This window comes from Pezoporus wallicus, unplaced genomic scaffold (genome assembly GCF_028554395.1).
Source record: "Pezoporus wallicus isolate ANWC-B61680 ecotype Strahan unplaced genomic scaffold, APGP_CSIRO_Pwel_v1 contig_4191, whole genome shotgun sequence".
NCBI lineage: Eukaryota > Metazoa > Chordata > Aves > Psittaciformes > Psittacidae > Pezoporus > Pezoporus wallicus.
In genome coordinates, this window is record NW_026641383.1 from 1,303,652 (window position 1) to 1,317,176 (window position 13,525).

The 13,525-nt window shown below is 44.1% G+C and overlaps 1 protein-coding gene across 2 annotated transcripts in view; it reads right to left on the reverse strand.

The window, feature by feature from the left end:
• Nucleotides 1–1,201: 1,201 nt before the first annotated feature.
• The window catches only part of SPRED2 (sprouty related EVH1 domain containing 2), a 65,316-nt gene continuing 52,992 nt past the window's right edge, over nt 1,202–13,525 (reverse strand). For both annotated transcript variants that reach the window (XM_057423423.1, XM_057423424.1), the window contains 2 exons: nt 3,915–4,064; nt 1,202–2,764 (listed from right to left, as the gene is read on the reverse strand). In XM_057423423.1, coding sequence (XP_057279406.1) covers nt 2,114–2,764; nt 3,915–4,064 — 801 coding nt within the window. In that variant the 3' untranslated portion in view covers nt 1,202–2,113. The remainder of the gene's footprint in view (nt 2,765–3,914; nt 4,065–13,525) is intronic.

Below are 13,525 nucleotides of genomic sequence, written 5' to 3' on the forward strand. Positions count from 1 at the left end.
AGATCTTACAGATGTTTGTTTACATGAAACAACTTGGAGAACAGAAATCAAAAGGAAAAGGTTGTTCCATTATGGTTCTTTTTTTTTTTCCTCGAGGCTGGCTTGATGTTTATTAGACACCATTGAGAGATTTGTCAACTGCTATTAGGCACAAAATACTATTTCATTCAGCAAACCCAGACACATCACCCAGAGCGTAACACTCCATCCCTTTTCCACTGTCATTCGTTTCTTTTTCCCAACCGAAAAAATCCCCAGCAACTGCTACGAATTAAACCTACCAAACTCTATAGTGTATAAGCACATTGCATACTTAATTCATGGTTGACTAAAAAGCTGTGATTAACTCTCAGAGGAACTGTTGGAAATTCCACCAAGAAAGAATGGCAAGCGTTCCTTTTACATTTATTTGGCAAATTAATAAAAAAAAAAGAAAATATTCCTCTCTTTTTAAGACTGATGTCAATGTGCAATAGAGGGAGGGAAAGGACATGCGCCCACTGGCAATTTACTGCAGAAAGAAATTATGGCAGGAACAGCAGTGCCAGCTTTGACAAGCCAATCCCTAGCTGCCTCAAAGTATTCAGATTGTACTATGCTAGTAAGAGCTCACTGCGCTAAATCATTTTTATTTTTATTTTTAATAAAAATTATTTGGCTATTCCTTGTAATATATTAGAAAAATACTCTTTTTCCAAGCTAATTACAAGCCTTGTACACAAGACAACATGACATTAAAAAAAAATAATAAAAAACTTAAAGTAATCTTATCCTGCTGTATATGCACCTTTATGCATCCACTTGATAAATCTGGGTGGTGAACTGGGGAAGGGAAAAGCCAGGGAGACGCTTCGGTCTGGCTCCTGCAAAGCCTCACATGCTTCATCCTACACGCAATACATCGAGACATGTGTAAGCATCCGGAGGACTGGGACCGCAGGTCAGGAAATGGAAGTGGTGGTTAACAGCCTGGCTTTTGGTTTTACATACCTGCTTAGATTGCTAAATGTAGTTTCTACTGTGGACGCGTATGTTCTCATGCTCATGTTATTATACAGAAAACGAACAAGCAAATACAATTTTCCATATAATCCACCACTTAATGCAGCATTTCCCCAGAATTGCCATAATAGTGCTTTTGACATTGCATTGTTAGTAATTCTTTGCATAACAACAATTTTCCTCATCTGGAACCTTAGTGTTTTATTCACAGATCATTACATGGCTGGCTAAGGAAGAAGTTCCCTTTCTTTTGGGCAGAACTCTGAAAAAAACACAGTTTGATTTTTCCAATGTTATTTAGGGAAAAAAGAAAACCCTAAAATTTAAGTTTCTCTTTCAAGTAGTGGTCTGAAATGATTACAGGTAAGGAGAACTACCAGATCCTCAATGGCTATGCGACTATGGTAACTGAGCCTTGCTTTCTGTTCACAGAGCTTTATGAACAGAAATAATTCAAGATGTTTGCTGAAGGAAATGACGATGGACTCTAGAAGAGAAACTGCAGCTTAGATGGCTATTTTTGCTTTGGAAAACAGAACAAAAAAACCCCAAAGAAAACCCGTGACAGAAATACTGTGTTGTGGTACAAGTTTGTTACTAGCACACCTTCTATACACACACAATAACTTGACGGCAAGTTAAAATATCTTCCAAGTGAGATTTCAATTCACTACACCACCCCATTTCTAGAAATGCCACAGCTTGCTAACACGCTGATGGTACCACACAAGCGGAGGCAAGACGGACACAACCTGGAGATGTTTTACAATCCACCACCATTTAAAGTTCTTTTCTCAAACTCATTTTAACTGGAAAAAAACCCAAAACAAAACGAAACAAAACAAAAAAAACCCAACATGTACAAGACAGTCTGTTTTGATTACAGATTAATAATACAAAAGTCTATGCTGTAGGTTAGTTAGTTAGAACACTTGATGAGCAAATCAATGCAGTGTGAGCCCCAGACGACCAAATGTAAAGTGATCCGAACTGGTGGTTTCTGGATGCTGTTGGGCACAGTGGCTGCATCAAAATGAGTGATCTCAATGCTCCGAAACCAATGTGTTCCTTGAACTACAGAAAAAACGTAACACTTTGAATGCATCTGTAGTCATCCAGCAGCTTTATGTTTTCCACCACAGCACCTGCACATGACCCCACAGTGGTAACAAGCCCGAAGCGGCAAGTAACAGCACATACATGGAGCAATGAAAGACAAGGCGATAAGGGCCATCCACCGGAGGCAAAACATTTCATCACTGGTGTCACACGAGCAAGGATCTGTATAGTCTCCTTCTGGATCGGACATACAGTGATAGAGCATAGTGTCTGCGCACCACATACAGCTCACTCGATGGATGCAAGTCTTGACGCGGTCTGGAGCATCCTGGCATTGACCCCGTTTGTTCTCCTCATGGTTGAACATGTCCCTGCAGTACACGCACCGTGACCTCTCCCCATCTTCCTTCCGCCTGGGCTTAAACTTGACAGGTTGAGTCTTTATCACAGCACCCTTGATATCTTCACCCAGGTCAAAGTCCGAGTTGTCTACGTAAGGATAAGTGTATTCGTGTTTTGAGGCCTCACTTTTGGCAAAACGTACGTAGGAGTCCATGTCATCAGGATCAAAGTTCTTTCCCCGTGCTGGGGCATGGCGATAGTCCTCGTATCCAGTCATCCAAATCTTTTCCCGAGGATTAATGCGCACTATCTCCTCATCATCATCTGGAAAGTTGACGTGCCGATAGGATCGCGGTACTGACTGTGGAAGCAGGGATGAAGAGGGAGAAAAGAATAAGGTCACTTTGCTATCGGCAATCACTGCCTCCTTGCTTATCTGAAAAGCCAATATTTAACAATTTCTTCTTTCCTTTTTTGTACACCCTTCCCTGATGAATCACAGAGTCTCAGCCTTTGACTGGGGAATAAGAACAACTGTCACAAACCTAAAATGGTCTGTGTGCACATGATACAGCATAAAATACTAGATCACAGAATGGTCAGGGTTGAAAAGATCATCTAGTTTCATACCCCTGCTATGGGCAGGGACATCTCACACTATGTTGCCCAAGGCTCTGTCCAACCTGGCCTTGAACACTGCCAGGGATGGAGCATTTACCGCTTCTCTGGGCAACCTGTGCCAGTGCCTCACCACCCTCACAGTAAAGAACTTCTTCCTTATATCCAACCTGAACTTCCTCTGCTCAGGTTCTGACCCATTACCCCTTGTCCTGTCGCTACAGTCCCTGATGAAGAGATCACAGAATCATAGAATAGTTAGGGTTGGAAAGGACCTTAAGATCATCAAGTTCCAAACCCCCTGCCATGGGCAGGGACACCTCACACTAAACCATGCCACCCAAGGCTCTGTCCAGCCCCGCCTTGAACACCACCAGGGATGGAGCATTCACAATATCCTCAGGCAACCCATTCCAGTGCCTCACCACCCTTACAGTAAAGAACTTCCTCCTTATAGCTAACCTAAACTTCCTCTGTTTAAGTTTGAACCCGTTAGCCGTTGTCCTATCACTACAGTCCCTAATGAAGAGTCCCTCCCCAGCATCCTTGTAGGCCCCCTTCAGATACTGGAAGGCTGCTATGAGGTCTCCACGCAGCCTTCTCTTCTCCAGGCTGAACAGCCCCAACTTTCTCAGCCTATCTTCATATGGGAGGTGCTCCAGTCCCCTGACCATCCTCGTGGCCCTCCTCTGGACTTGGATCATAGAGTAAGCCCATTTATTTATTTATGTATTTATTTATTTTCAATAACTGGAAGCAATTTAAAGCTAACCGAGAAGGAAAGGGGCAGAAAGGAGGGGGGGTGGTGTCTTTTAGGCTTGTGGGGGGAAACCCAAACACCTTAGCTATGGCAGACACAGCCCTTTAGGTGGCAACACTGGAAGAAACCTTACTTGTTCTAGATGGTAGTGGTCAGAGCTATAATGGTCGTGAAGGTGTCCACGAGTGCAAATTCTTCGGTGTTCGCAGGATGCAGGAGAAGCCAGAGTTCGCACAGGCTGTTCCCTTTTTTGAGAGGAGTTAGAGGAGCTGTCTGTAGCGTTCTGTTTTAAATGGAAAGGAGAGGAAAAAGTCGTCACACATACAGCTGTTACTGCACACAGTATTAAAGGAGATGTTTTACTACTCACTGACTTTGTGCGCACCTGCAATGTAGGCAACACCTGACAGCAGGCAGCTTCATAAAGTTTCACATAAAATACTTGAAAGGGGCAGATCTGTTGCCAGGCCATAAAAGCTGTCACCACACACATGGAAAAATAATATGCCATAGCCTACCCCTAACATATTTACCCACACCACTTGTATTTGCTTGGCATGCTATTTGTTACACTGGGCACTGAGAGATGACGAGTGTTCACACCAGAAACTACCTCTGAAGAGCAAAGTTAAACCCTGTCAGTCAATTGATGCAATTGTGTAAGTCTTGTGGACAGACTCAGACTGAGCATCTGTATGCCCAGGCTGTACCCTGATTGATAGCTACTCAGGCTACAAAAAAACCTGGCAATTCTGTTAACCTGCAGGCATCCCATTAAGCCAAAAACTCCCCTACAAGTTCTCAAAACACTCACTGAATTCCAGTTCATCACAGGCTACTTGAACAATCAGCTTCCTTTTAGAAACTTCAGGGACCTTTCCCCCCCTTCGCTTTGCACATTTCTAATGTGCAATGAGTGTTACTTGTATTTTTATACATCCCTGCCTCATGGTGACCGCCTTCTTTAGGTTAATTGGCTACATCATTACACAACAACGATCACGAAAGGGTGAAATACCACACAATAACCTGGCATTGCCAATACCTGCAGCTTCTTAATCTATGTATTTTTCTTCCTAGAGAAGTACACAGTGGGGTACCACTCTTAGCCACCCTCACTCCATATTCCTTCCTTGGTTAAAACTGTTTCCAGTGATACCCCGACATTCAGGATTTTACCCAGTAATTCTTTTCATAGATTGCTTGGGCTTTTTTTGTATTATCATGAGAGGACCACTGTTAAATACGCTAACAGACCATGAGCAGGAAAAAGAGCCTTCATGCATCAGAAGACCTGGAACACTGCACTAAATACTGGTACTTTGAACTACGAAAAATCTCCACCCCCCTCCAACGAGTAAGCTGTGCTTGAGACCAAGGGAAAGGTTTCCATTTGCCACAACAGTTAGCTAGAGACACAACCTCCAGAGCGGAAAAAAGTTGTATCGGTAATGGGAGAAGACTGGTTTCACCTGAAAAACCTTCTCTCCTTGTCAAGAATGCACTCTCTGAATGTTATTTTCCAATGAATCGTACTAGACACGTCTCTTACTCCAAGAATACAAGAACGTTCATTGTGGATATCTGTTTATTCTGAAAACAACGCTCTGCAAGACTTTGTCCAAAGGTGAGAACACCTTAAAGCATTACAACACAAGCCAGATGTTGATCCTCTTTAACTGGTACAGCACTTAAAAAGCACTGCACTCCCAACTTACTTTGTTGAAAGCAAACACACAGATCTGTTTGCAGTGTGATGTAACGCCAGGCTGCGTTATCAGAGAGGTGCAACAAGCAGAATGAGTTCTGAATGGCAGACCCGCCCATTAGGAACAGACTTTTAATGCATGTGTTTGTTTTGGTTGTTTTTTTCTCCTTCTTTTTTAAAACCAGTTTGTAGAAGCAGAACTCTAAAGGTAGCTAATGCCTGCCTAATGTAACTGCACTGATATTCAGGCTCTTTATGAAAAGTGGTTCGATCAACTCAGTCGTCGTGACTTGTAAGACAAAGCCACTTCAAATCTGGCATTTAAACCCTTCAAAAACAATTCTTGGAGGACTTTAGGTCCTTCAATACCTAGCATATTTTGGGGGCATTTCAAAAGAAAACAAGCAGCTTCTACAAGCAAGTACTTCATAGTAACACTGAGCTTCCAATCTATCTGGAAAACCAAAGGAGAGTTAGGATTTAGTTACAACAGCCTCCTCACATGAGTACCTTTTCACAGTGCTGTGTGTGGTGCAGACCCAGATGCCAAGCTGCAATTTAAGCTCAGAACACCACCAGAAAGGCACACACCCCATGTTCTGGGCAGCCTCAGCCTGCAGCGTGCTCTCAAAGTTAAACTTTGACTGCCATGAACCAGAAAGGAGGCAGGGCTTCAACGCCATGCCATGCAGCAGGACCCTTTACCTTCACTGGAACCGTGGCTGAGCCCTGCTGGGACAAGCCTTTCATGCATACACTCCGAAAACATCATAGGTGCTCATGGTCAAAATAACGAAGCCTGGGAAAGTTACCCAAGTGGAGGAGGCTGCACATACTGGCCTGCAAGCCCCGCACCCTCCTGGATGAAAATAAAAATCCCAAACTGGATATAACTGCTAAGATAATCTCAGCGGGGCAGCTGGGAGCTATAACCAGCCCTTCAAACTGCGTGCTATTTGCTGCCTCTCGGGGAAGGCAGTTTCTGCAATAGGCAACTGGAAAAGAGGCTGTGGTGATTTTTATCTTGCCCGATTCGTATCTACCCTTGCTTTCCTCCACACCTTCTTCTCCTTCAGAGCCGGCAGGGCAACGGAGCCTCTCCTCCACATGTGTTGACATGGCTACAGAACCTGTTTGCAGCATACCACAGAGGCTGTGGCTCTGGCCTCTGCCTTCACCTTATTAAAAATTGCTGTATTTCCACGTTCAATGTCCTCAGATTAGAGGGGCAGTTTGCCAACACAAACACTTACTCTAAGCGCCCAGAATGGGGGAAAGCAAGTTATCCCACACTAGGGCTCTGCTCACTGGTCCGTAAAACAGTTCATGCTGCCTCCTGTTCGGTGACGCTAAAGGCAACTGGTTGACAAATGCAGTGTGTGCAGGGTTACCTTGCTGGTACACTGGCTGGGATAGGCACTGTTACTTTCCAACAAGGTCCCCCATCAAAGCTTCAAACTTCTATAGCAGAAGAAAGGAGGCTCTCTCTTCTCATATATGGTTTGAAGATTGGGAATAAAAGGTAGAAAATACCCCTCTCCTAAGCAGCAGGTCACCAGTGAACCCCACAGGACCCTCCCCTGTGCTGGCGAGCATACTCATCAATGAACTGAAGAGAGAAATGAACAAGATGACACAGTTTTCTGATGAAACTTAAATTACTCAAGGAGGTAAAAAATGAAAGCTGATCCTGAAAACTTGCTTAAGAATGTCATAATGCTGAGAGACTGGATGGTAAAACAAAATCTTCCCACTGAAGAGCAAAGTGACAGAAACACCTTCATCTGACGTGTACAGTGATGCACCCTGAGCCAGCTATTGCTGTTCAGGAAAGAGGTCTTGGGATTAAACCAGACAGCCTTGTGACAGTGTCAGCTTGGTGGCTCAGCAGCATATTAAACAAAATCAAGCAGCAGCAATGAGGATGACCATCAAGGCATTGCATATATCTGCTGAGCTTCCCCCATCTGTCTGTGGCTCTGCCCCTGTGTCAATAAGGGTATTTCCATCACAAGCCCACAGAGCCATGGTCAGGACAATCAAGGACATGGAATGGCTTCTCAGCAACAGCTAACTAAAGAGCCTGTGTCTCTTCAGCCTGGAAAAGAGATGATGGAAGGGACCAAGAAGATGGGAAGAGAAGAAGTTTACTGAATCCCAAGTCCCTTGGGAACACGAATAGGAAGAGATTATCCTATTGGTATTCCTCAGAAAAGAAGATCACAAAGCATTCACTGTGAACAGGCTCACATAAGGTTCAGACACAAGGAGGCACTTCTGACAGAGTTCATAGTTAAAACATTGCTCAAGAAACCATATGGAAATCCTCAGAAGAAAGTAAGTGACTGAGGATCAAAGGCGTGACGATGCTCAGGCCTTCAGAATTGTTCTGTTCTCTCAGTACCACTCCACCAGGACGGAACCTGGACTTGGTGACTGGCGACAATTAGGCATGCTCTCAAAGAAAAGGCACTCTCATCTTCAGCCAAGTGCCACTACAAACAGATGATGACAAGAGTCTGTTGGTGATGGAAACAAAACAACTTCTGTCCCCCACGACAACAACGGGTCTTGACTGGGATTTTCTACCACCAGCATAGCCGTGAAAATTCTGGGGAGGATGCTGGAGGAGGGAGACATGAGAGGTTTGTTGCAGGTAACACAAATACAACACACTCACCTAGAGGAATACATCTAGAAAGGATGTGGTCACCAGAGCCAGGCTATTTCACTGATGGAGAAACATCCCAAACAATCGAGCCACCGGTCTTGTCAGAGAAACACTGTCTTCCTCTAAAGCCTGTTGAAACTGATCCAGCTCCAGTATTTGTTTCTGAAGGGAAACTATTGAAAACATGCCCAGTAGCCACATAACCCAAAACTAAAGTTGCTGGAACAGGGAGTCCGGTAAGAACCTCTGTTTCAACACGCCCTCAAACGCTCAATTAGAGAAGCTTGTGCCGCACGTACTAGAACGCTGTGATTGCTATGGTGGTCATGAAGTCTTGTGGTTTCACTGCTTGGATAACAAAATCATTAATCATGACCATAATAGTAATTCTGTAAAACCCGTGCAACACATTTCCTTTTGCAAGTGAGCTGTACGTATCTGAGTGAGCACACGTACTGCATGTTTGATATAGTTGCTTTGATACACAGCACTGGGCTTCTACATGCAAATGGCTGCACTGTGATAATTTATATATATGTGTGTATATATATATATAAAAATATATATATTAAAAAGTGGCCCTGTTTCCCCTTCTGACTTTCCAAAGTGACTCATTAAATGAAAAACCCATAGTCATTAGTAAAGAAGATTATGTTAATCATTTACTGCAGTTTGCTTCTCATTGAAATGGATTTGTTACACAGGAATGGCCGGCTAATCAGGTGCCTTAAGTAATATTCCGATAAGTATCTATCATAAAAACTGATGAGAAAAAGCAGCCTTCTCCTGCTCCTGAACTGGACAGATCACCTTGCCCCTAATAGCTTTACAGAATAGGTTCACCCCATGTGATGCAACATCCAAGGGTGACTATGAAAAGAGAAGAGAGATTCATCTCAGAACTCTGAAGCAATAAATCTGCAGCAGCTTGTCAGAAATTGGCTGCCAGGGGGAAATCATGGAGCTCTGTCACTTGTAACTTCCAGAAGTGCTCTCAGCCAGCTCAAGCATTGGCAAGCTTGCTGTCAAAAACAATTGTGGGTCAAGCAAGACATTTTTTTCCCCTCTAGGATTTTAATGGCTACGTGAGATGGAGAGGATAAGGGGAATAGAAGTATGATGATGTTGAACAAGTAGTTCTGCAAGTAACGATTCCTAAAGGAATTGAAGCCCTGTGCCAGCCTGGCCTCTGCAGAGCACAAATGCTCTACAAGCTGACCTGCTCTTTATTGCCATGCTCCTCTTTGCTCATCTCCCACTGCCATGAAAGCTTGTCACTTCGTCACCCGTATCTAATGGGGACTGTTGACACACAGCATGGAAAACACAAAACAATGGTGAGGGCTCACGGTCTCATCTTTACCGAGGCAAAAGCCAAAGCTGCCTGCAGTGGCCCCTGTGTTCACTTTGGGAAGCCCGGACAGGTTAAAGAGGAACCCATCACTATCTCGTCATCTGGAAATACATCTGTGCCATCCCCAGGACAAGACAACAGTTCCCTCACCAATTCACAGCTTGAGGATGAGCCTGGAAAAATGACATCCAGCAAGCTGCATCCTCCCCGTGCTGCAGCCTCAACCTCCAGCCAAGACCCATGCGATGAGCTCCCCACAGGCAGCCAGAGCCCTTTGTTTGTGTGCTCTGCCCAGGTGCAATCCCTTGGGATCCCCGGCACAAGCCAGCTCTTCTCTGCTTGGCCCTTTTCATTTGCTGGAATAAAGGAAAACACAGCTGTGCTATCAATACGGAAAGGAAGATGATAAAACCAGTGAAACAGTACTGCAATGAGCAGTGCCGTGCTGAGCGCCAATGTGAAGTTTATCTGCAGAGCCTCCACTGTTTATGAACTTCACAAAGAGGAAGTCTGAGAGTTATTTTGGACACATGGCAAAGCAACTTCCACCTTTCCAAAGAAATTAAGATAAAATGTTGTCTCCCAGAAGTGCCTCAGCTTAATCTTGCCAGAACAAGTCCTTCCTTTCCCCTCTTTATTTCAAAGCCTGAGGAGATACATCACTTTAGAATTTCACAGCAAAAATCCTGATTTTTATCCCTATTCAAGAAAATGAGAAAAGGAAACAGTTGACATTTGCATCCACCTCTAAGTGTGCCCCATATACTCAGGGCAGCCCACTTCAAAGAGGGCTTAGATTATCTAAGTATTAAGAAGAGGGTTCAGTGTGAAAAACCTCTTCAGATTTGAGACTCCTGTCTCCTGAGCACAAGCTTTTAATTTGTTATGGCAAGATAAAGCCATGGAAGAAAATGCTGTTGTCAACTTTCTGTTTGTTTGCTATCACTGAAGAGAAGACAGAAATTGTATTGAAGAAAATTGTTTCCATACATGTGTGAAACGTTTTGACGCTCTCATCCACTGAGGACTGCTGGAGCTGAATCTAGTTCTGCTCCTTAGCAGACAGTCTGAAGGAGAAGCTTCATGTTAGATCATATTCCAGTGCAGTTCAAAGACAAATTGGCTGTACACAACTATGACAATAAGCATGGATTCAGATTTCTTTCTCAAACCAGAACAGGACTATAATTTCTCCAACGTTTGGACTGCTTCCTAGTCACCACTTACACAAATGCCAATATAAAGCACAGAAATCTAGTTTTACTGCTACCTTCTTTATTTTTAAGCTTTGTGGTTATAGCTTTTAGTGCCAGAAAGATGCTGGTGGCTGCGCTGTCTTAAGTCAGCAAAACTTCAGGAACATTTACAAGGATTCAGTGCACAAGATCATCTCCATTAAGCTTGATGCTAAACCCGATTCTGGCATCACCATTCAGCCCTGCATGGACCACAGATGTGACTTAATGATTCACTTCGAGGAGTAAAAAGAATCAGACATGGTTAAATGATACGGCAAACACTCAGATGTGGTAAGGGGGAACCTCAGTGAGATTTTCCTGTCTCACTACTTGCCAATCATAAGAGGCGTCAGACATCTCTGCAAAAGCAGGCATCTGAAGAGATACAAAGAGAGATGCCTCCAAAGTCAGAGGACTGAAGGCAGACAGTACCCCATTTTGCTTGGGCTCAGCCCAGAACCAGAGGCTGCAAGTGGGTGCACACACCATTTCCTTGCCATACAGTACCCGTTGCCTTTCACCACTGGGGTAGAGCACCACTTCAATGGAAGGAAAAGTCTTTGCAGCAGGTATTTATAAGGGAAAACCAAAATGCTGTAATGGGAAAAACCCCAAACCACAAGCCCCAGTTACTGGGGCTGCTCCTCAGACAGCACAGCAATCCCACAGTGGTGAGTGGGGTGCCTCTGCCTACCCATGAAGCGCTCAAATCCTCATCAATCTCCTTACCAGGACTCCTACATTTCCTTCTTCACTCCTATAACAACTCCTTGCTGCGGCCTGACTGGATTTCTCCATCTGATACGAGCCACACTGATCCAGTGGGACTTTTTTACCTAAACCTGGGAACTATTTAAACTAACTAATTGCTTAAAACCATCTAAGGACAGAGTGAGGCTTTTCCTTTTTTTGCATAAAGGGCTCCACTAATCTGTTTATGCCTTTGAAATGACATCTTGGTGTGGACTACAGCATTGTTGGGATGATCAGCTGCCCAATATTTGTGTTCGTACAGCTCTGAAGATTAGCAAAGGCTCCCTCCTCTAATGAGTAATATTAGCCACGTTACCACAGCTGTGCTCTGCTAAGGCCATGAGAGACGGCTGCTGAGATCTGTACTGCTGTGGGGAGGTGATGGTCCTGGCTTCTCCCTCCCATCAGTCCCATCACCTACTCTGTGTATGTGTTTGGGTGGAGAACCACAGCAATTCGGCCCCAAATCATCTTTGTATCAACTCACTGGCCCTGGTCGAACACTCGTAGAGGTTTCTGCCCTGATGGTGCAGGATGGTCTCCAGGCAAAGCAGGGGATAAAGATGTGGGTTCTGGAAAGAAAGGTGGGTGCCAGCTCCTCTTTAGTCTTGTGTCTTCAACCTGCTTGTCATCAGCATGGCTGCAATTAATTTGGAAAGCACTACCTCCTAATTTTAAGGTATAAACAGAGAACTTGGCACATCCAATGCTGCTGAAAAGATGGGTAGGGATGCTAGGACATAAAGGAGTGAAGCTCAGCCAGGGGTGTTCAACAGTGGACACGCACAGGGCATGAGCATGCACCGCTGCTGAGCGCAGCTGGGAACAGAAGGATCCACATAACTGACCAGTGCATCTCAGCTCCTCTACACAGAAATTACCTGGGGGTAGAAAAGACTGGGGGAAGGGGAGAGAAAAATGCCAGTGAAAATTGGATTAGCTAAACTAAAAGAATCAGCGCACCTAATCCATCATTAATGTCTTTGTCATGTACAAACTCAACACTTCAGCCTCTAACTTCAGCAGCACTCCTCCTATACACCAGGTTACAAACAAAGCGAGGGGGGAAAAAAGCCCTAGTTAAATGCAGACTTCCCACAGCAGACTGATACGATATTTTAAGAAGCCACTTAGGGGTCATTTATTCACACACTTATGAGCATCTACGTTATTTTAGCTGGAATTTATCACCAAAATAGAACCCAACAGCTGATGCAAACTTCTAAAATACCCTCTTCACATGCACTGCAAATATGTCAGGCTTTGCTTAAAAATGTGATGGTACTTGCTTACTTCTGCCTTTCCTTCTCCTTTTGCAGGCAGAGCCAGAGCCAGATGAACTGCTTCCTATAATCACTTCTGATTTAATTTTCATCAAATATTTACAAGAGGCAGGGCGAGCAGACCCCTGGCAAAACACATTAGGCAGGTGAGGGAGGGAAACAGGGCTGCTTAGATGCAGTTGTTTATAACGCATATCTGGACTGGGCAGAGGCCCATTTTGAGCTCCCTAGACTCTTCTCTTCTTCATTCTCAATTACTACCAAACACATGGCTGGCGGCAGAGGGTTCCAGGTTTTTGTCAGAACGTTGTGTTTTGGGTGTTTTCTTCTTTCTTTAAAAGGGTAAAAAGCAGAGCCTGCCACTTTAAAGGGAAATCATTCTTGAAGCTCATGTAAAAGCATGTTTCATTGTTCAGCTTTAACAAACTCCTCCTTTTCCTTTCCAAACTCCCCCCCAAAAGAAATCCTAGACACTGAAACCAACCTTTTGAGAGGATGCAACTAAATTATGGTTAGACTAGCAGAACAACAGTGTACTTCAAGCAGCCTGAACTCCATGCTTTGTTTTTCTTTTCTTTTCTTTTCTACCTGTTATATGAGACACGAGATTCAAACCACATTTGCCAGTGTTTAGACAGCATGTGGAAATTATAGGCTCCCTCATGAAGAACAGGACAACGTAGTCATTTGCCCCACAGTTCCAATGCAGCTCCCCTCATACTCCTGCCAAGAGGATG